Source organism: Lynx canadensis, chromosome B1, assembly GCF_007474595.2.
Source record: "Lynx canadensis isolate LIC74 chromosome B1, mLynCan4.pri.v2, whole genome shotgun sequence".
NCBI lineage: Eukaryota > Metazoa > Chordata > Mammalia > Carnivora > Felidae > Lynx > Lynx canadensis.
Genome location: NC_044306.2, coordinates 78,002,037 through 78,027,244, shown reverse-complemented (window position 1 = coordinate 78,027,244; position 25,208 = coordinate 78,002,037). Strand labels below are relative to the sequence as shown.

Below are 25,208 nucleotides of genomic sequence, written 5' to 3'. Positions count from 1 at the left end.
TTTTTTTTTAATGATGGAAATTTGGGAGAATGAGAAAGTTGATTTCATAACTATTTCCTTAAGAGGGCAGTTCTTTTCTTTTTAATGTTTATTTATTTTTGAAGGAGAGAGAGATAGAGCGTAAGTGGGGGAGAGAGGGAGAGAGAGGAAGACACAGAATCTAAAGCAGGCTCCAGGCTCTGAGCTGCCAGGGCTAGCACAGAGCCTGAAGCGGGGATGGAACTCACAAACCACAAAATTGTGACCTGAGCCGGTTGGATGCTTAACCGACAGAGCCACCCAGGCGCACCAAATATTTTCATTATAAATACTCTGTCAAGTACAAACTACCAGAAAGCTTCATCTAACTTCAAAGGAACTTTACCTCCAGTTTTATTTTTATGTCTTGATTAGAGTAGCATTATGGCGACCTCCTGGGGAAGGCTAAAAGGAAATGGGGCATGCTTCTCCTTCCTACATTCCACAGTAGTCAGATTTGGACCTGTTTCTGCAAGAGAACACTGGCATCCTCTGGCCTGGTTTACATGACAATTGCCCATGGATCATGCATACATCAATGCTCAAATCACATTGTAAGATATAACTTTGATGTCAGGATTCATTTTTCATTAGTTCCCCTAATTTTTTCTTCTCTTTCAGGCTTCTATCTACGTTCTAACCACTCGTATAATTGATTCTCCTCTGGACTATTTATTCTGCTTCTGATTTTGCCCCTAAATGGAATGATGTCTATTTTTTGTTCACTGACTTCATGTATTCTTCCTTCCTAGTTAAGGTCACTTGGTTCAAGTGACCACAGAAAGTGACCTTGCCACGCTTCACTCAAGGTTTCCACAGAAAACCACTCAGTTGGGTCATCCTTCACCCATCTCCTATACTTGGCATTAATGGGAGTTAGACAATAACCAAGAAAACTGATACATACATTTTACAAGTGTAGTTCCCCATAAAGAGTTTATTTTTCTTTTCAAAATGGGATACTAAACCTGTACTCTGAAGTATGATTGATTCGCCCCATGATGAGGATTGTCAATCAGTGAACAGAATGACAGGGTCTGCCTCAGTACAGGTTTAGTTCTGAAATACGGGCTCCAAATGACAAAGAGCACTAGAATGCTTTCTAACAGAACTTAAGGTACAATCCTGGCACTCAACCACATGGACTTCAACTTTCCATTTATTTACTTATTTGTTCGGTTGAGGTGGACAGTCATGAAATATCAACAAATTCAAGAAATATTTAGTGATTGCCTAAATATAAGCCACTATTCCAGAACCTAAAACACAGCAGTAAAATAATTCATATGTAGAGTATCTATGGCTTTTTCTCTCTTTTCAAGGAGGCAAACTAGGGTCACCTGGGTGTCTCAGTAGTCTAAGCATTGGACTTTGGCTCAGGTCATGGTATCATAGTTTGTGAGTTCAAGCCCCGTACTGGGCTCTGTGCTGACAGCTCAGAGCCTGGAACCTGGTTTGGATTCTGTCTCCCTCTCTCTCTCTGCCCCTCCCCCACTCATGTTCGGTCTCTCTCCTGAATTCAAAAATAAATAAACCTTTTATTTACTTGTTTAGTTTTTATTTAAAAAAACTTTTATTTATTTAGTTGGCTTTTTTCTTAAAAAAAAAAAAAAAAGGGAAATTGCTCAAATAAGCAAACTAGAGCAGTTGCTGTTGGTGCCCCATCCATATGGCCTTGTCCCTGGCATTTCTGTGAATGCTGACCTGACTTTCAATTGCCAGCATCTCATTCCACTGCCTCAGGGCTCCCTCTGGCTGCAGGACTCCACTCTGCCCACCTATGCAGCAAGTCAGAAGTGCCAGGGAATTAAGGCCCACAGTGCAGTGGCCCTCAACCACTGGCCATCCCTCAACTGAGAGTTGATGTATAAAGACCCAGCACTTAAGGAAAGTTGTCTACACTGTTCCCTAGAGGGATCGAGCTCTAGTTGATGCTAATCTGCTGGATAATGCATCCTTTTTGACTTCCATCCCTTCCCTATCTTACTTCATTCCACTAACAGTATTTGCTGGGATCAACTTTCAAATAAGTTAGTTCTACGTGAATTCTTGTCTCAGGGTCTGATTCTGGAAAAATCCAAACTAGTGCAAAAAGAATGCCACTTTTTACTTTTCTGTTTAAGTAAATATACTTCTCCTTGAAAAAGTATATATATCTTCATCAGTTTTTCATTTAATCAGTTTTAGATGCTTCTCAGTAGATCAAACTGATATACATATTAACATTATGGTCATGTAACTATATTAATAGATAATAATGTCCTTAACCTGTATATTATGCTGAAAAGCAAATGTTCAACAACACACTAGCAGAATTAATATTCTAGGCAGGTTTAATTAGGGTCATTACAAAACTTAAATCATGAAAATTAATGACATTTTCTGGTCATTAAAAGATTCTTGAAAATGTGTATAGATACCTGCAAAATATCACCCAATTAGCAATACACATATGGAAGGGATGGAGAATTTTCTAAGGAACATAAGGGCAAATAAGAACTTGCAAATTCTGTGGACTCTAGAGTTACTTAATCCTTAATGCAAAGGGGCGCCTTAGTCGGTAATTCTTTAAATCATTCATTTAGCTAATTCTCTTCCACTGTTAGATCCTACACTGGACAGAGCACCATCGGTCCTAACTGGACTGGACTCCTTTATGTACTTACCTCATGTCAGCCTATCCTCCACAAACAGCCAAAGGAATGTGTTCAATCATAAGTCATATCATAGCCCTTGGATAACAGTCCTCCATGGGCTTTCCAACCTTTTCAAGGTAAAATCCAATGGTCTATAAAACCTGACACAGCCTATGCTCCTGCTCCCTGCTACCTCTCCCATCTCATTCTGCTCTGTTCTTGCTCCATTCCAACGGCAGTAATAGTTTCCTCCAATACTAACAGCCTCCAACTTTGTGCCTTTGTGCTTAGGGCTCCCTCTGCCTAGAACATTCTTCCTCCATGTATCCACTTGGCTCCTTCTGGCTTTTTTTAAGACTTTATGTAATTTTCAGCTCAAAACCACCAGAGTCCAGACCAGAAAAATGAACCACATTAGCTCTTTTTAAAATGAGAGATTAAGATGCAATGAGGGTGAAATCTGCAGCTAAAATCAAAGAGGAGAAATGGTGGGAAGAAAGTAAAACAGAAAAAATAAGCAAGATTCTATAAGGTTAAAAAAATGAATTTAGTGACAGACTTGGGGATGAAGACAAGACTAACTGTGTGAAATAGTGGGAGTATTTTGGAAAGTATATGTGATTTGGTAGTCAGTAGCTTAAAATATAAAATGAGTGGAAAAGAAAAGGTGTTCAGTGTAATAACTGTAAGAAATGTAAGGTCCTAGTAATTATTTTGATAAAATGATAATATTTGTACAGTAATCTCAATTAGAGAATATAAAATTACTGTCCATTAAAGAGTATTGAGAATACCTCTTATTAACTATAATTAATAACACTGTATTACATATTTAAAAGTTGCCTAGGCAGTAAATGTTAAAAGTTCTCATCAAAAGAAAAAGAAAAAAAAAAAAAACTTGCAAACTATGTATGGTGACCAATGCTAACTAGACTTATTGTGATGATCATTTTGCAATATACATGAATATTGAATCCTGTTGTACACCTGAAACTAAGAGAATGTTATATATCAATTACACTTCAATTTTTTAAAGTTCGTTTGTTTGTTTATTTATTTATTTATTTATTTATTTATTTATTTATTTATTTATTTATTTTGAGAGAGGGAGGGAGAGAGAGGGAGAGAGGGAGAGAGGGAGAGAATGAATCCCAAGCAGGCTCCACAGTGTCAGTGCAGAGCCCAACTCGGGGTATGAACTCATGAACCACGAGATCATGACCTGAGCTGAAATTGAAAGTCAGATACTTAACCGACTAAGCAACCCAGGCATCCAATGCCTCAATTTAAAAAAAAAGAAAAAAAAAAAAACAAAAGAAAAAAAAACTGTAAAAAATTATAATAAAACAAAATTATTATAAAACAAAAAATTATCTTTTGAATTTTGTATATAGTAGGTGTAGAGTTTATGTATAAAAGTTGTAAAATCTGAGTGCATGTCAGTATAATCTCCCTCTCTCTCTCTCTTACTCACTTTTTTTTTTAAAGGATTTTTAAGACAAAGGAATTCCAGCAACTTCCTAATGAGAGAAATATTTTCCCTTTCTTGTCTCTCTCACTTGCTTTCTCTTTCTCCTTTCTTCCCATCTTTTCATCTCCAACACATTAGTCTCTTCTTCTTCTTTCTCTGGACACCAAGATTTTGGACTGCATTACTTGATCTAACTTAATTCTGTGACTTGTATAAATCTGTCTCTGACTTCTTCATTCCTTAACTTGTAGCTACAGAAAAGGAGTCGTTCTAACTCAAAGAATTCTGGTTATTTGTAAATATCTTTCAGCAATTTTAGCCTAAGTAATAAACTTGATAAAAACTATCAACAAATATTTCGGATCCTTTGATAAAACAGGCATTTCCTAATAGTGTCTATTTATTAATTAAGCAAACAGATACAGTCCCTGTCTTCATGGAAGTTATAGTCCACTGTGAAATCCACATTTCATGATTAAACTATATAAAAAAATGTAGCACTATAATAAAGCAGTAAGATGCTCATTTCGATTAAATATAATATATCTGCATCATTTTGTTGTTTTTGTTTTGTTTTTTTAAAGACAATTTTTTAAAGGGCAGTGTTAAGTTGACAACAAAATGAAGAAGGTACAGAGATTTCTCACATACCCACTACCTCCACATAAGCATAGCCTCTTTTCATTATCAACATCACACATCAGAGTGCTACATTTGTTACCAAGGATGATACATCACAATCACTAAGGTCCACAGTTTACTGCATAATTCACTCTTAGTGTTGCAAATTCTATGGGTTTGGACAAATGTATAATGACATGTATCCATCATGCAGTATTATGCAGAATAGTTTCACTGCCTTAAAAATCCTCTATATTCTGCCACATCCCTCCTCCCAACCCCATCTCGTTCCTGGCAAATATCAATCTTGATTTTCTCCAGTTTTGCCTTTTCTAGAATGTCATATGGTTGAAAGTATACAGTGCATGAACTATTCAGATTGGCTTCTTTCAGTTAGTAATCCGCATTTAAGATTCTTCCATGTCTTTTCATGGCTTGATAGCTCATTTCCTCTTACAGCTAAATAAACTCCCTTGTCCAGATGTACCACAGTTTATCCATTCATTTACTGAAGGACATCTTGGTTGCTGCAATCTCTGGCAATTATGAAAAGTAGATATATACATACATGTGCAGGTTTTGTGTGGATATAAATTTTCAATGTCTGTGAGTAAAGCTTAATTTGTGTGGACATAAGTTTTCAATGCCTATGGGTAAACACCAAGGGGCATTTATTGCTGGATTTTTTGGTAACAGTATGTTTTAGTTTATAAGAAACCACCAACTGTTTCCAAAATGGCTGTATCACTGGCATTCTCTTTAACAATAAACTATAGTTCCTGTTGTTCCACATCCTTACCAGCATATCATATTGACAGTGTTCTGGATTTCAGCCATTCTAATAAGGGTGTAGTGGTATCTCTGTTTTCATATGAATTTCCCTGATAACATATGATGTGGAGCATCATTCCAAACACTTGTCATCTGTGTATCTTCTTTAGTGAGGTGTCTATTGATATGGTTTCTGATAGATTGAATGTAATTCTTATCTTTCTACCTCTATAGGAAAGGAATTTTTTTCCATGGCTTCTTTCAGGATTTTTTTTAATCTTTGATTTTCTGTAGTTTGAAGATGATATGCCTACATCAAAAATGTTGTAGTTTCTGGAATTTATTCTGCTCGGTGTTGCCTGAGCTTCTTGGATCTGTGGTTTGGTGTCTAAGAATAATTTGGGGAAATTTTCAGTCATTATTGTTTTAAATATTTCTACGGTTCTTTCCTCTCTTTCTTCTCCTTCTGATATTCCCATTATCCATGTTACTCCTTTTGTAGTTGTCCCATAGTCCCTGGATATTTTGTTCAGGTATTTTTTTTTCAGTCTTTTTACTCTTTGTTTTTTTGATTTTCAAGGATTCTACTGGTATATCCTTTAGCTCAGACAGTCTGTCCTCAGCCATGTCCAATCTACTAACAAGCCCATCAAAGGCATTCCTCATTTCTGTTAGTCTTATCTCTAGTTCTTTTTGGTTCTTTCTCAGTATTTCTATCTCTCCAGTTACATCGCCCATATATCTTTTGCATGCTGTCTACTTTACCCATGAGAGCCTGGAGCATATTAATCATAGTTGTTTTATATCCCTGGTGTGATAACTCTGACGTCACTGCCATGTCTGGTTCTGATGTTTGCTCTAGCTATTCAGATTGTAGTTTTTGCCTTTTTGTATACTTTGTAATTTTTTCTTGATACCCAGACATGATATATCAGGTAAGCTGTAAATAGGCCTCTAGTACTGTGATTGAATGTGTGGGAGGAAATGTTCTATAGACCTATGATAAGGTCTCAGTCTCTTAATATCCCTGTATCTCTCTGGACTGTGAACTATACAAGTGTTTCTCAGGACCTTTTTTCTCCCCCTATAGGTGGGACAGGAAGGCCAGAATGGACTGAAGTTGGGTATTGCCCTTCACCACGTCAGTTAAGCTCTGAAAATAACCCAGCAGGTTAGGCTCCAGTTAACTAATTTCCCTTGAAGGTAGGCCATGTAAAGAAGAGTGTGATCTGGCAAATTTCAAAATGGTTCTGTCTCTCTGATATTACTGTGGGAATCTGCTCAATTTTCCTGGAGTAACTATCACAACACTGTGGTGGTCTTCTTATGATGGGTCCTCTTGGAGTTTTTGCTGTTGTTGTTGTTGTTTTTTGTTTAACTCTTGGGATTGTTCACACTGAGCCTCCAGCTATTTGCCAATGACAGCTCATTTTTCCTAATTGGTGCTGGTTCTCATACCAATTTCTTTTTTCTTTTCTTTTTTAAAATTTGACTTTAAATATGGTATAATTAATATACAGTGTTACATTTGTTTCAGATGTACAGTATAGTGATTCAACAGCTCTACGCAGTCATTACTCAGTGCTCATCATGGTAAGTGTACTCTCAGTCCCTTCACCTATTTCACCCCCCCTCTCCCACATCCCTCTGGTAACCACCAGTTTGTTCTCCAAAGGTCTGATTTTTTGTTTCTTTTTTACTTTGTTCATTCATTTTATCCAATTCCACATATGAGTGAAATCATAGTATTTGTCTTTCTCTGATTGAGTTATTTCACTTGGCATTCATTCTAGATCTGACCATGCTGTTCTAATGGCAAGATTTCATTAGTTTTTATGGCTCAGTAATATTCCATTGTGTATATGTACCATTTCTTTTCTTCTTTATCCATTCATTTATCAATGGCCACTTTCATTACTTCCATAATTTGGCTATTTTAATAATGCTACAATAAATACATGGATGCACACATCTTTTCGAATTAGTGTTTCTGTATTCTTTGGGTAAATACCCAGTAGTGCAGTGACTAGATTGTATGGTAGTTCTATTTTTAATTTTTTGAGGAACTTCCATACTGTTTTCCACAGTAGCTGCACTGGTTTGCATTCCCACCAACAGTGCAAGAGGATTACTTTTCTCCATATCTTTGCCAACCCTTGTTTCTCCCCATATCAATTTCCACTCACCAGTCTCTGCTCTGGTAACTGCAACTCCCTGTATTTGAGTGTCTATCTCTTTAACCAGTTTTCTCTGTCTTTTCCCATCTCTTATAGATCCATGAGAAGTTAATTTCTTAGTATATTCAGCTTTTTTACATGTTAAAATGGAGTGGAGACTTCCAGGCTCCTTACATGTGGAACCGAAACCAGAAGTCTTCATTTATTATTTTTTTAATCAAGAAACTGGCTGTAATGTCCATCCTAATCCTAAGCAATGTAAATTCATTAAATATAATAGGAACCAGGCTCTCTGAAAGCTAAGATATAAATTGAGGAACTTGTTCTGTGAACAGAATTTCAACACTAACAAGCAACACATAATAGATACCTATTTAGCCTGCTTGGTGTCCATTAGCTATTTTTCTGTTAGCAGTATGTAATTTTCCTTTGGGGAGCTACCCTTCCCCAGTGGATATAACCTCTGTGAAACTCCAGCAAAATTCTCTGCCCTCCCATGGCAGAGTGTTGGATTCATGATTCAAATTAAGCTAATCAGATGTTCTCTCCCTGGAATTTGAATTTAAAGCATAGAAACAAAAAAGTCTTGTAAGTGACAAGAGCTTATCTGTCTCCCAAGGACAAATAGAGATTTTTTTCCCCTTACTTTTTGCTCCCTAAATCTCTGGAGTAGCTCTGTTTCAAATTCTGTGTGAAATCTGATTCTTTAACTATTTTTCCTATATTTTTCCTATAAATTTTCTTTTTGCTTTGGTTAACCAGATGGGTTTTCTGTTGTTTATAAACACAAGATCCTAATAAATTAAGCCAAATATACAATACATCACTTTAAAATGCAAATAGCCACCAGTGTTACATGGAAGTATTGAGTCACTATATTGTACACCTGAAATTAATATTACCCTGTATGTTAACTAACTGGAATTTAAATAAAAACTGTTTTTAAAAAACTTAAAAAATAGATGGGGGAGGAGCCAAGATGGCGGAACAGCATGGAAGTTTTTTCTGTGTCTCGCGTCCATGAAATACAGCCAGACCAACACTAAACCATCCTACACACCTAGAAAACTGATGGGAGGATTAACACAACAATCTGCACAACCTGAACCACAGAATTCAGCAGGTATGTGGCACGGACAGGTGAGTTTGGGGAGCGAGAAGCCTCAGAGGGTAGGGAACCGCTTTTGGGGACGGAGAGAGGACGGAGACTGGGGAGGGGGGAGAATACGGGAAAAGCACCCCTCCCCAAAGCAGCTGGAGAGAAAGTGGAAAACTGGAAACAGCCGCAGGGACTAAACTAAAAAGGGAGAAAGGAGAAAGGAGAAGGTTTAAATCCCATTAAGACTGTAAACAACGGCAAGGCAAAGTCTGCAGCTCCACAGCTCAATACCTGGTGGTGCTCTGGTGGGAAAGACGAATCCCCAGGAACAGAGTGGGGTCCAGGAGGTTCTCAGGCCACACGGGGAAAAGCGGTTCCACTGCTAGAAGGGCATTTGGTAGAGACTGTTGAAGCCACCTGGTCCCAGCAGACCCCAGAAAACGGCCACATCCGCTGGTGTTGGAACAAGGCCGTTAAGGGTGAAGCCTGGTGTCAGATGTGTGTTGTGATTTTCCATAATCCCTGAAAAGCTGCCGCTATAATATCTCACAAACTTTTTCTGGGGCGGGCTGGCACCTGGCCGCAGTCTTGGGGCACTGGCAGCAGCAGGGTCCAGCAGGCACTCCTGGGTGCAGCTGGCATTCGGCCATTGCTCAGTGAGACCCTCCCACAGAGGGGCGGAACGGGTCATAGCCGCAGTCCTTCAGAAGTAAGGGGCCAGGGAAAACAGCCGCATCTGAGACAAAACTTGGGAGAGAGGTACTGCCTGGGGCCTGGTCAGGGAGAGTGAAAAAGCGGGACGTGGACGAAAGCTGAAGACAGAGGACAGGTGCGTGATTTCTGATCCCGGAGAACAGACTGGTAGCCGAATGGTGCCATGGTCACCCCTCCCGCGCATGCGCATACACACCTACAAGCACCGCCAACAATCCACCCCAGTAGGCTAGCAGCGCCAACTAGTGGAGAGCAGAGCTGTTACACTGAGCCCTGCCGAACTGGGCCAACTTCCCTCTTCAAGAAACAAGTCTCACCGCCGACTTAGTTTATGGCCTATAAAGCGCTACATAGACTAACTTCTAGGGGAAAACGAAGTAATTTCAGTCCTACTTCAATCTGTGACCAGGTTCATCTATTCAATTTTCTTTCTTTTGTTTTCTTTTTCTCTTTTACATTTTCTTGAATACAGGAAGAGAAAAAATTCATTTTTATTTTCAATTTTTAATTAAAAATATTTTTCTTTAATTTTTATTATTATATTTTTTACTTTTGTGTAAATTTTTTCAATTTCTATTTACTTCCATCATTTTGTTTTAGTCTACTTCAGTATATTCACCGTTTCAAATTTTCAAACCAATTTCCTTTTTTCTTCTTTCTTTTTGTTTTTTGTTTTTGTTTCTTTTCTTTTCTTGAATGTAGAAAGGTGAAAAACTTCATTTTACTTTCAATTTCTATTAAAAATATTTTTCTTAATTTTTTACCATATTTTGCTTCTATGTAAATTGTTCAATTCTATTTTACGTCCATAATTTGATTTAGTCTACTACAGTGTATTCACTTTTTCAAATTTTCAAACGATTTCTTTTTTCTCTTTTTCTCTTTTCCTTTCTTTTTTTTCTTGAATATAGAGAAATAAAAAATTCATATTAACTTTAATTTGTATTAAAAATATTTTTCTTTAAATTTTTCCACTATATTCTTTACTTTTGTGTGTATTTTTCAAATTCTATTTTACCCCCGTCATCTCTTTTAGTCTACTTCAGTGTATTCATTTTTCAAATGTCAAACGATTTTCTTCTTTTTCTTCTTCTTCTCCCCCCCCCCCCGCATTTTCTTTCTCTAATCTGTCAACCACTTTCAAACACCCAGACCAAAACACACCTAGGATCTAGCATCATCTATTCGATTTGTGTCTGTGTGTGGTTTAATTTCTAATTTTAATATTTCTTAATTTTAACTTTTTATTTCAATTTTATACCTGGTTAATTCCTTTTCTCCCTTCATAATGACAAAACGAATGAATTCACCCCAAAAGAAAGAGCACAAAGAAACGACAGCCAGGGAATTTAACCAACACAGATACAAGCAAGATGTCCTGAACCAGAATTTAGAATCATGATAATATGAATACTAGCTGGAGTCAAAAATAGATTAGAATACCTTTCTGCAGAGATAAAAGAAGTAAAAAATAGCCAGAATGAAATTAAAAATTCTATAACCTGAGCCGCAATCACGGATGATGCAGTGGCGGCAGGATGTATGAGGCAGAACAGAGAATCAGCAATATAGAGGACAAAGTTATAAAGAACTATGAAGCAGAAAAAAAAAGGGAGATTAAGGCAAAAGAGCACAATTTAAGAATTAGAAAAATCAATGACTCATTAAAAAGGAACAATATCAGAATCATAGGGGTACCAGAAGAGGAAGAGAGAGAAATAGGGGTAGAAGGGTTATGTGAGTAAATCATAGCGCAAAACTTTCCCAACCTGGGGAAAGACACAGACATCAAAATCCAGGAAGCACAGAGGACCATTAGGTTCAACAAAAAACTGACCATCAACAAGGGTTATCATAGTCAAATTCACAAAATACTCAGGCAAGGAGAGAATCATGAAAGCAGCAAGGGAAAAAAAAATCCCTAATATACAAGGGAAGACAGATCATTTTGCAGCAGACCTATCCACAAAAACTTGGCAGGCCAGAAGGAGTGGCAGGATATATTCAGTGTGCTGAATCAGAAAAATATGCAGCCAAGAATTCTTTATCCAGCAAGGCTGTCCTTCAAAATAGAAGGAGAGATAAAAAGTTTCCCAGACAAATAAATTTAAAGGAGTTTGTGACCACTAAACCAGCCATGCAAGAAATTTTAAGGGGGACTCTCTGAGGGGAGAAAAGATGAATATATACATATAAAATAAGTAAATACCAAAAGCAACACAGATTACAAAGGACCAGAGAACACCACCAGAAACTCAACTCTACAAGTATCATAATGGCAATAAATTCATATCTTTCAGTACTCACTCTAAATGTCAATGACTCAATGCTCCAATGAAAGACATAGGGTAAGGGAATGGAGAAGAAAACAAGATCCATCTATATGCTGTTTACAAGAACCCACTTTAGACCTAAAGACAACCTTCAGATTGAAAATAAGGGAGGGAGAACCATCTATCATACTAATGGTGAACAAAAGAAATCCAGAGTAGCCATACTTATATCAGACAATCTAGACTTCAAAATAAAGACTGTATCAAGAGATGCAGAAGGGAATTATATCATATACAGGGGTCTATCCACCAAGAAGACCTAACAATTGTAAACATTTATGTGCCAAATGATGGGACCACCCAAATTATAAATCAATTAATCACAAACATAAAGAAACTCATCGATAATAATACCATAATAGTAGGAGACTTCAACACCCGTTAACAGCAATGGACAGCTCATCTAGTCAAAAATCAACAAGGAAACAATGGCTTTGAATGATACATTGGACCAGATGGACTTAACAGATATATTCAGAACATTTCATCCTAAAGCAGCAGATACACATTCTTCTCCAGTGCACATGAAACATTCTGCAGAATAGACCATATACTGGGACACAAATCAGCCCTAAGTAAGTACAAAAAGATCGAGATCATACCGTGCATATTTTCAGACCACAACGCTATGAAACTCAAAATCAACCACAAGAAAAAATTTGGAAAGGTAACAAATACTTGGAGACTGAAGAACATCCTACTAAAGAATGAATGGGCTAACCAAAAAAGTTAAAGGGCAAATTAAAAAGTACATGGATGCCAAAGAAAATAATAACACACCACACCCAAAACCTCTGGGAGGCAGCAAAAGGCGGTCATAAGAGGAAAGTATATAGCAATCCAGGCCTTCCTAAAGAAGGATGAAAGATCTCAGATACACAACCTAACCTTACGCCTTAAGGAGCTGGAAAAAGAACAGCAGTAAACCCCAACCAGCAGAAGACAGGAAATAATAAAGATTAGAGCAGAAATTAATGCTATCAAAACCAAAAAAACAGTAGAACAGATCAATGAAACCAGAAGCTGGTTCTTTGAAAGAATTAACAAAATTGATAAACCAGTAGCCAGTTTGATCAAAAAGAAAAAAGGAAAGGACCCAAATAAATAAAATCAAGAAGGAAGAGGAGAGATCACAATAAAAAACAACAGAATAAAAACAATAACAAGAGAATATTTTGAGCATTACATGCCAATAAAATGGGTAATCTGGAAGAAATGGACAAATTCCTAGGAACATATACACTACCAAAACTGAAACAGGAGAAATAGATGATTTGAACAGACCCATAACTAGTAAGGAACTCGAATTAGTAATAAAAAAATCTGCCAAAAAACAAGAGGTCCAGGGCCCAGATTGCTTTCCAGGGAATTCTATCCAAACATTAAGGAGAGTTAATACCTATTCTCTTGAAACTGTTCCAAAAAATAGAAATGGAAGGAAAACTTCCAACTCTCTCTATGAGCCAGCATTACCTTGATTCTAAAACCAGACAGAGACCCCACGAAAAAGCAGAACTATAGACCAATTTCTTTGATGAAAATGGATGCAAAAATCTCAACAAGATATTAGCCAATCAGCTCCAACAATACATTAAAAAAATTATTCACCACGACCAAGTGAGATTTATACCTGGGATGCAGGGCTGGTTCAGTATCCGCAAAACAATTAATGTGAATCATCACCTCAATAAAAGAAAGGAAAAGTACCATATGATCCTCTCAATAGATGCAGAAAGGCATTTGACAAAATACAGCATCTTTCTTGATAAAAACCCTCAAGAAAGTAGGGATAGAAGCGCGTACCTCTATGAACACCCAATGCTAATATCATCCTCAATGGGGAAAAAACTGAGAGCTTTCCCCCTAAGTCAGGAACAAGACATGGATGTCCATTCTCATCACTGTTATTCAACATAGTATTGGAAGTCTTAGCCTCTGCAATAAGACAACACAAAGAAATAAAAGGCATCCAAATCAGCCAGGAGGAGTCAAACTTTCACTCTTCGTAGATGACATGATACTCTATATGGAAAACCCAAAAGATTCCACCAAAAAACTGCTAGAATTGATTCATGAATTCAGCAAAGTTGCAGGATATAAAATCAATGCACAGAAATCAGTTGTGTTCCTATACACCAACAATGAAGTGACAGAGAAATCAAGGAATCGATCCCATTTACAGTTGCACAAAAAAAACAGAAAATACCTAGGAATAAATCTAACCAAAGAGGTGAAAAATCTATACACTGAAAACTATAGAAAGCTTATGAAAGAAATTGAAGAAGACACAAAAGAATGGAAAAAGATTCCATGCTCCTGGATAGGGAAGAACAAATATTGTTAAAATTTCGATACCACCCAAAGCAATCTACATATTCAATGTAATCCCTATCAAAGTAACACCAGCATTCTTCACAGAGCTAGAACAAATAATCCTAAAATTTGTATGGAACCAGAAAAGGTCCCGAATAGCTAAAGCAATCTTGAAAAAGAAAACCAAAGCAGGAGGCATCACAATCCTAGACTTCAAGCTATACTACCAAGCTGGAATCATCAAGACAATATGGTACTGGCACAAGAACAGACACTCAGATCAATGGAACAGAAGAGAGAACCCACAAATGGACCCACAAACATATGGCCAACTAATCTTTGACAAAGCAGGAAAGAATATCCAGTGGAATAAAGACAGTCTCTTCAGCAAGTGGTGCTGGGAAAACTGGACAGTGACATGCAGAAGAATGAACCTGGACCACTTTCTTACACCATACACAAAAATAAACTCAAAATGGATGAAAGACCTCAATGTATGACAGGACGCCATCAAAATCCTCAAGGAGAAAGCAGGCAAAAACCTCTTTGATCTTGGCCGCAGCAACTTCTTACTCAACACACCTCCAGAGGCAGGGAAACAAAAGCAAAATGAACTACTGGACCTCATCACAATAAAAAGCTTCTGCACAGCGAAAGAAACAATCAGCAAAACTAAAAGGCAACCGACAGAATGGGAGAAGATATTTGCAAATGACATATCAGATAAAGGGTTAGTATCCAAAATCTACAAAGAACTTATCAAACTCAACACCCAAAAAACAAATAATCCAGTGAAGAAATGGGCAAAAGACATGAATAGATACTTCTCCAAAGAAGACATCCAGATGGCCAACTGACACATAAAAAAAATGCTCAACATCACTCATCATCAGGGAAATACAAATCAAAACCACAACGAGATACCACCTCAAACCTGTCAGAATGGCTAAAATTAACAACTCAGACACAGATGTTGGCGAGGATGTGGAGAAAGAGGATCTCTTTTGCATTGTTGGTGGGAATGCAAGCTGGTGCAGCCACTCTGGAAAACAGTACGGAGGTTCCTCAAAAAACTAAAAATAGAACTACCCTACAACTCAGCAATTGCACTACTAGGCATTTATCCAAGGGATACAGGTGTGCTGTTTTGAAGGGACACATGCACCCCCATGTTTATACCAGCACTATCAACAATAGCCAAAGTATGGAAAGAGCCCAAATGTCCATTGATGAATGAATGGATAAAGAAGATGTGTTATACATATACAATGGAGTATTACTCAGCAATCAAAAGAATGAAATTTTGCCATTGGCAACTACGTGGATGGAACTGGAGGGTATTATGCTAAGTGAAAATTAGTCAGAGAAAGACAAAAATCATATGACTTCACTCATATGAGTACTTTAAGAGACAAAACAGATGAACATAAGGGAAGGGAAACAAAAATAATATAAAATCAGGGAGGGGGACCAAACAGAAGAGACTCATAAAATAGGGAGAACAAACTGACGGTTACTGGAGGGGTTGTGGGAGGGGGATGGGCTAAATGGGTAAGGGACACTAAGGAATCTACTCCTGAAATCATTGTTACACTATATGCTAACTAATTTGGATGTAAATTTAAAAAATAAATTAAAAAAGAAGATCTACAAGTTGACTAATAAGAGAAAAGTCCTAATATGATTGAGAACTTATATTCCCAAGCACTATTCTTGGCCTTTTGTACCTATTTATGATTTAATCATCTTGACTTCTTTGTGAGATAACTGTTATAACTCACTAGATAAATTGTTTGAAGGGAGAATTGGAGACATTAAATGATGTGCCTAATAAAATTAAAAAAATGAAAATAGAAAATTTAAAAAAATTAAAACTTAAAAAATAAATAAAATGCAATAGCTTTCAGCAATATAAAACATGGTTTTCCTTTGGTGTCTATGGGTAATTATATGTAAATTATGTATAAAACCTCAATATTTAAAATGAATTCCAAATTTAAAATAAAATCAGAAATGACTGTACCACTTACATTTTTTTTTCTGTCCATGCCATTCCTCCAGCTCTACAAAGTTTATAACTTGTCTTGTCCTCCACAGACCAAGTCGATATTTAACACGATGGATTAGCCTATGATACATGTTTATAACTGCTCTCAAATTTGGTCCATGATGCAAAGCCTGTAAACAGCAATATAGACAGTAAAGCCCCATATTTACATATTTCTTTTATGTGTATTTAATCTGAATTTGCCCTTTCATTTCATCTATTTCACCCAGTTTCTTAAATCATGAATGTATTTGTTAATGTTTATTTCTGTAGGTTGGTTAAACACATGCACTGTTGAATAAGATAATCTCTTTGGAGTGCAGAGAACTTCATCATAAACTGTTTTGTCATCAGATACCCGTAATTCCCATATCATAGAGTTTCAATGATGGATACTTTCATGAAAGCTTCCTAGGTTGACATCCAGATTTCTATATATGTAACCCACTTGGCCAGAATAAAAAAAGTTTTAAGGCAGTTTCTGTAATGGTGATTCTTGCCTAAGCTATTCACTAGGGGTGGGTGCTCAAATTCTCGTTCATTTTCTTCTTTTGAAAATTGTATGTTTGCATCTTTACTTATTTTTCACCATAGTTTGTCATGTCTTTAAAACTCTGTTAAATAAATTAATCATTTTCAACATATGTGCAAATTTTGTTCTTTCAATTTACCTTTTAACTGTGACTATATTTTCTATATATACATTTTCTATATTCTACTACAATAAACTTGAAAAATTAAAGTATAAAAACCAATCTATTCAGATTTCTTCTTTTCTAAGTAGTTTCATTATATTTAACAATTCAATTATTTTTACTGGTTACATTTCTAGCTCATTAATTTCTCTATTTATCTTTATTAATTCCTTTTTTAAGGATTATTTTCCTGTGCTTGACTTCTTAAATTATAAATCTTTTTTTTTTAATTTTTTTAATGTTTATTTATTTTTGAGACAGAGAGAGACAGAGCATGAATGGGGGAGAGTCAGAGAGAGGGAGACACAGAATCTGAAACAGGCTCCAGGCTCTGAGCTGTCAGCACAGAGCCCGACGCGGGGCTCAAACTCACGGACAGCGAGATCGTGACCTGAGCCGAAGTCGGCCACTTAACTGACTGAGCCACCCAGGTGCCCCTTGACTTCTTAAATTAAAGATATCTATTTTCATTACTTTTTTTAGATGTGTTTAAGCCCATGAATTTTTCTCTGAGTCATCTTTCCTTTGATGTGCTTGTATACCGTTTTACAAGTGAAAAAACTGAAGCAAAAAGAAAAAAAATCTTTAAATAAGTTTCCCAGTTATTGGGTGGTTTTCTGCAATAGCTATTAAGTTAGTAAGTTGCAGAATTGGTCCTTGAACCCAAAACTAGGACACTTCAGAGCCATACTTTTATTATACACTATATTCCTCTTAATTTACTTGAATTTAGTATTTTTCGTGCATTCTGTGAATTTTTGTTTGGTTTCTTTCCTAAAACATTTCTTTCAACATTTAATAACATTTCCCAATGTTTATTTTAATCTGCCATTTATTCACAGGCTGTCACTTTATTTTAAAAAATAAATGAATTGGTCACACTTGTGGAGCATTCCCTGCCATATGAATTTTAGTGGAAGGCAGAACAAACCTCCCACAATTTGAAGCCACACATCAGATACTAATGATCAAAGCCTCCTCTGTTAAAGCTTTGTTCATTATCCACAACAACACCAGATTTTGAATCGAAACTCGTGATGGTTTAGATGCAAAACACTGGTATATCCATTTGCATGGTAGAGTGTGGCAGCAATATCCATTTTTCAAGGGCAGCAATTGTGGAGGTAGGAATACCCAGGATTGGGTGTCTGCATTAGATTCCTTCTATGTAGGATGTAGTTGGAGTTCTGATAGCTATCTAACCTTCATCATCCTTCATGTTTCTAAACTTAGTTCTCCAGACCTCTGCGCAGTATTCTCCTCAATATCTCTCTGCTTAAGTCTGTTAGCAGGTTTCTTTGCTTATAATTAAGAATCAAGCAATGTTTTCATTGTGCCCTTAAGCATGAGCCAAAAGGATCCTGGTTGCAGTGGTGTCTCTTAGACGGATGATGACATTTGCTAAGAGAGCAGGAGCACTGGGCAGCTATCAGACCCACTGAGTGTGTTGTCCCTCCAAATTAATAGATCCTCTTTGGGGACACAACCCAACTTGTGGGGGACTCCTCAGATCTAAGCATTCAGAAGTTACCTAGGTTTTATGTTTAACAATTTGGGTCAGATCTGCATGGTTCATCTGCATGGTTCTGCAGGAAAATAATCCATGCATCTGCACCCATGTCCATCTCCATGGTTCTTATTACAATGTGTGTCTCTGCCAGTCCTCTGCATGGGAATATGCCTCTGCTATGGTGCTATGTACATCTCAGTTAATAAATCTGCCACCAATTTCTAAACATTTCTCAAGATAGAATCTATCAGAAAAATGTACAAATTGATATTTACAAAAACAATATTGGAATCTAAAAGACACACTGCAAATTAGTAATTATAGTTTTCCAATTCATGCTAACTTAAAAGGTAAACGTATCATACTTATGACACATCAACATTTAAATTTTTTCCAGTATGCACTTTCAGTCTGCCTTTTGTTTGATGTAGTCATCTCTCTTTTTTAAAAAAAGTAATAGGGGTGCCTGGGTGGCTCAGTCTGTTAAGTGTCCAACTGTGGCTCAGGTCATGATCTCACTGCTCCTGAGTTTGAGCCCTGTGTTGGCTCTGTGCTGACATCTCAGAGCCAGGAGCCTGCTTCAGATTCTGTCTCCATCTCTCTGCCCCTCCCCTGCTCACTCTCTGTTTCTCTCTTTCTCTCTCTCTCTCTCTCAAATATAAAATAAAACATTAAGAAAAGTTTTTTGAAGTAAGGAATGGATTCCTTGCTTGGATAATTCCACTACCATATGACACTTACTAGGGCTTAATTTCTTTGATTACTAGCAGGAGTTCTCTCTTTTCATATTTATTTGCCATTTATACTTTTACAGAGAAGCTATTATTATGGTATATTTGTTATCAGTTTGTAAGAGGTCTTTACATGTGGAGTTTTTTTTAAACACTTGCGAAATATTACATCAAATATTTTACTACAGATTGACTTTCTAACTTTTAAAAAATGATGTTTATTGTGTACTCCATTGGAGTACTACGTGGCAGTGAGAAAGAATGAAATATGGCCCTTTGTAGCAACATGTATGGAACTGGAGAGTGTTATGCTAAGTGAAATAAGCCATACAGAGAAAGACAGATACCGTATGGTTTCACTCTTATGTGGATCCTGAGAAACTTAACAGAAACCCATGGTGGAGGGGAAGGAAAAAAAAAAAAAAGAGGTTAGAGTGGAAGAGAGCCAAAGCATAAGAGACTGTTAAAAACTGAGAACAAACTGAGGGTTGATGGGGGGTGGGAGGGAGAGAAGGGTGGGTGATGGGTATTGAGGAGGGCACCTTTTGGGATGAGCACTGGGTGTTGTATGGAAACCAATTTGACAATAAACTTCATATATTGAAAAAAATAAATAAATAAATAAATAAATAAATAAACATTAAAAAATAAAAAAAATAAAAAAAGAAACCAATTTGACAATAAACTTCATATATTGAAAAAAATGATGTTTAAAATAAAGCAGGTAACTTACCCACGTATATTAACTGAAGTGTACCTTGTTAAACACTTACATTGGACATTATCTAAAAGGGTCTTTATACAAAAACCTTATTAAAACTAAGCAGGAAAAGATTTTTAAATTTAAACTAAACCCAATGAAATAAAAAATGAGTATTTGAGTTATCTTAAGCACATATACATAGACACACACTTACAAGTATACAAGCCATAAATAATGTTAAGTATGATTTTTGTATTCACTTCCCCATCCGCTAAAGAATTAGTGAAGCCCTTAGCCACACCCATGTAGCTAAAGCAAATGTCTCTCCCCTGGGATTGGTTCTTCTCTTTTTAGGCCTCTTCTCTATAACACTTGCTGATGTCATCCGCTGTAATCTTGGTCAGAATGATTATTATATACTTGAAGTACATGGTTAATCCTTCTATCTCTAATTGCTTAGTGTAAAGACTGTGAGTACACATTCTTGGTCAACTGTATCACTGAATCTTGTTTTCCTCCCACACGCCTCTGCAAAACGTAGCAGCTTCTGATTGCCACACAATTGGTGTCCCTTTATATGAATATAGCATCTCTCTGCATCATTCCCCTGATATGATCACATCCCAATTGGCTTTATAGTATTAGAAGGTAGTTTTAATCTAAATTTGGCTTTTGACCGGACACTCCAATGTCTATGTTGAGCCTGATCTAAGAAAAGACTCCACCATTTTGCAATGATTGCTGAATACTGCTGTTACCAAAATGGTCTAATGCTTTAAAGTGTCTGTAGACAGACAGGCTTCAGTTTTATGCTCAAAATTCAAGTATGCCACTGGCTGGATGTGTAACTTTAGACAAATTTTGTTAACTCTCTGTGCCTTACTTTTCATAGCTAGTAAAGGTAATTATGCAACTTAGAGGGATGGTATCACTTCAATTCTTGATCCCCAACCTCACCTGGCCTGAAAATTCACCCATGTTTTCCTAGGCATCTCTCTTTTTTGTCATTTTCTATAGAAATTCAATCTCCTCAAACATTCAAACTCACCTTCTAAATGCTCTCAGCAAATGACCTTGTCCCTTACTTCACCAAGGAGAAAACATTAGATTATTGCTATCTCAACTTCCTATCACCAAATCTAAACACTCAGCAATACTGTTTGGTCCTACAATACAGAAATATGTCTCTCTTACCTAAGGCTAATCCTGTCAGGTGTCTTAAAACACCCCTTTCCAATATTCTTAGCCTTTTAATATGGATTATCCTCATCTCTCATATCATCAACCTTCTCCTCTTACTAGCTTTTTCAATAAGCATTTAAATGTACTTAAGTATTTTCCATCTTAACCCTTCTTTCCCTAAACCTCATAGTGTCTCATCTTTATCTACTCTAGATATTTTCACTTCCTTGATTTCACTTCCTTGCTTCCTTGCAAAATTTTTGTCTCAGGGAGTTACATTATAATGGAAGGAACAGTAATCCAGTAAATAAATATCTATGTGTTGGGTGGCAATAAGTGGTTTGAAAAACAATAAAGTCTTTTAAATGGAATAGGGAGTGACCAATATCACATCTACTGAAACTTGCCAGGGTGATCCATGAACTAACTATTGTAAAGACAGGAAATTCTCTCTAGACCTTCATTCCTAGCAGCATTTGAGACTAGCTACCCCGCTTTCTTTCTTAGACTGCCTCTGAACTTCCTTGATCTAGCATATTCTGGTTTTGTTCTTACCCCTCTGGCTAATGTTTTACTGTTACTGGATTTTTCATCATCTGCCTTCCCCCTGAACAGTGTGCTTTCTCACTCTTACCCTTTAACTGCTTTTCTCCTTACTCTATATATTCTCCCCAGACAATACATCAACTCCCGTGGCTCCAGTTCGTATCACTAATAATAATCTCAAATCTCTGGATGGGGGCAGAGTACAGGAAGTTATCCTTGGTCAGGGAGCTAAATAAAAATATTTACAAATGTTTTTTTTTTCAAATTTCACATCTTCTGATCCAGATATACTATTATAATCCTCTATCATATTGAAAATAACTTATTTTAATTTATATATTTATTTTAACTAATTAAATTAATTTATTAACTAATTAGGGAACTGATATGTGCCAGGAATGTTCTAGACTTTGTGAACAGATTAATAAACAGAAAAGGCAAAATTTTTGTCTCAGGGAGTTACATTATAATGGAAGGAACAGTAATCCAGTAAATAAATATCTATGTGTTGGGTGGCAATAAGTGGTTTGAAAAACAATAAAGTCTTTTAAATGGAATAGGGAGTGACCAGACTGGACGTTATTTTTGGGGTAGTATGGGGCAGTCTTTTTGATAATTAACACAGGTTAATTAGCACAGACATGAATGAAGAGAGCCATCTAGTCACCTGGGTAAAGAGCTTTCTCAGAGGTAACATGAGAATCATTGCTAAATGGAGCTACTTTCATGAGTGGGAAGGTTTTATCATCTTCCTCAAGTGTGTTAAGGTGGAAAAGAATTTAAGAACTACTGATGAATTCTAAATGTTTCCTTATGGGCCAATCTTCCTTCTGAGTTTTGGACCCATATATTCAACTTCTTCCCAGACATCTCAAAGATTTCCCACAGGTAGTTCAAAGTCAGTGTTAAAACTTGGACTCTCCTTTCCTTTATGCCCCACTCCTACCTGCTCTTCCTCTTAACTTCTGTATTTCACAATCATCCACTGGGTTGCCCAAGACAAAGACCACAAAAACTGAGGAACTGTTCTTGACTCCTCCCTCTCCCTTACCTTCAAGTCCATTTAAACCCAATGTCCTATCTTTGCTCCATCTCTCCATCCCTAACTCAAGCCACCATTATCACACACTGAATTATTGACAAAGTATATTAGTTGTCCTCTCTTCCTCTTCCCCAATTCACTACCCAGAGACAGTAATTTTTCTAAAAGGCAAATCTGTTAATATCACTGATTTCCTTTAAAGTCATCCATTCCCATATACTAAATAAAAGCATAAACTCCTGAGCCTGATTTTTAAGAAAATGCGTAATCTAACTGCTATCTCAGCGTCGTCTACTGCCACTGTCCTCCCAACCAACCCCTAGCCCCTCAATGTTCTATCTCACCTAAGGCCATTGATATTGTCTTTCCCTGTGCCTACAACACTCTGAGCCTCTCAGATGACCTGACAAAACATAACCTCCCCTCATTTTCCAGATCTCAATGTATAGGCACTATCCAACCCCTACACCAGACACAGCCTTTTGGATTAAATGGACTTTCTAATTTCTCTATTAGTACCCAACACTTCTTTTAGTTATCTGCATATATCTCTGGACTATATGCTCTATGATATCACACACCAGGCAAGAAATTGGATCCAGTAGTAACTGTTACTAATTTTTTTAAGTAATCTTAAATAAAGAACACAGTTCCCCTGGTGTCTGGGAGCTAGCAGACTTACGTAATAAAACCTTTCTGATCCATGTCACCTGTGCCATAGGGCCTATGTATGGGCTTAAGTATTTTCTTATTGTTTCTGTTTTGTGTTTTGAGATAATGAGAGAAAATCTATAATCTATTGAACTTTCAAAGGATTCTATAACCTCCAAAAGGTTAAAAACCACTGGCCTATGTATGGAGTATTGCTATCATAACCTTAAACCTTAGATTTTCCAGAAGTATCCCAAGTTTATTTATTCAACAAATATTTATTCAAAAATAACAAATATTTATTCAAAATTCAATTTGAACACTTTCTTATTGCAACCATCAGCTTTTCAAGTGCCCTAGGATTTCAGTATGTTTGGCAAATAGCAAATGAATATTATCAATATAAGCCTAAAATTTAAAAATTTAAATTATAACTATTCATAGAAAAAATATTAAAATTAAGTAAAATCTTAGAGGCATTATACTCAGAAAAATACTGTTTTTGTATCTTTATAGTTTTTTTTAAAGATCATTATTAATTATTCCAAAACACATGCAAACAACACAGAGTTTTTAAAAGGAAAAGGACACTTTCAATAGTGGAAACAATTCTGGTACTTAAATGCAGCAACCTTGTGGTACCCTTATGACTGATCTAATTCAATGTTGCTTCATTATTTCTAAGTAAACCCAAGCTGGAGCATTTCACAGAAAATGGTGGAAATTGTACATTCTCTTGAGGTATCGTAAAGTGACATTCTCATAGACACTGTCCACGGCTACAAGATCTGAAGCAGTAGCCAAACAATATGACCATGGAAGTCTTCCAGCGCAGGGATTGCCATGGTGCCGACAATTATCCAGTGATTTGCTGCACAGCCTCCAGGGCAGAAACTCTATCAAGAATTCCCCCAACTGCAACCCTGTATACAGGCACAGTCCTGGAACCTGACGATGTGTGCATTACAGGCCTGCTGCACTAGCTGTTCAACAGCAGGCAAGACAACATTCACCATATAAACAGAGCAGTCATCCAACATACAAAGCACCATACGAGTGATATAATAAAAAAGAAAATCAGTGATCGTAACAAATTTTATAACCAAGTCAAAGTCAACAGTCTAGTTTAAACTGGCTCCAACCCGTTAAAAGTGCTTCCCATTCTTTCCATTTCAAATTCTACCTCTATGTAGAAATTCAGCATTTTACTTGTCTCTCCTTTTCACCATTCTCTTGGGCCCATTCTTGCTCTCTAAGTTTACTAAGACTCTTTTCTCTACCAGAGGTGATGGATGACTCTATAATTCACTCTAACGCAAGAAATTCTATAATTAAATTAAATCATAATATAAATACATAATCATATATGTGATATATAACCATATGATATATATTATATATTATGTACTTATATATATGTGTGTGTATATATATATATACACATATGCATATACATTATTTCTTTCTACATATAAATATGAATCATTGGGAGTGTCCTGATAAATTTCTATAACTATATTTTGTTGAATTAATTCATCCACTCAATACATATTTACTGAATACTTACCGTGTACTAATCACTATTCTAGGCAATCAAACACAGTAGCAAACAAAACGGAAACAATGTAAACATATAAAAAAACTAAACAAACAAGAAAAAAAGCAGATAATAAGTGCAAAGAGTTAAAATCATAGAGTATATTACATGTCAAAATAGTGTAATGCTATAAATATAAAAATAAAGAGTATATTCTTCCAAATAGGTCACATATTTGTATTACTTATGACAGACATGTATATAAAGGTCACAATATAGATAGCTGAGCACAAGAATGACCAAAAGGATAGAAAGATAATTACTGCTTAACGGACCTGAGACACTGTCTAAGCACATATATGCAAGGAAGATCTTGAAAGATGAGTTGGAGTTTATCAAAAGATTAGGAAG

General features: G+C 36.4%; 1 protein-coding gene across 1 annotated transcript in view; it reads right to left on the bottom strand.

Annotated features, from left to right (window-relative positions):
- The window catches only part of IQCM (IQ motif containing M), a 390,946-nt gene that overhangs the window by 177,429 nt on the left and 188,309 nt on the right, over positions 1-25,208 (bottom strand). Inside the window, exon 9 of the mRNA XM_030312945.1 lies at positions 16,184-16,331. Coding sequence (XP_030168805.1) covers positions 16,184-16,331 — 148 coding nt within the window. The remainder of the gene's footprint in view (positions 1-16,183; positions 16,332-25,208) is intronic.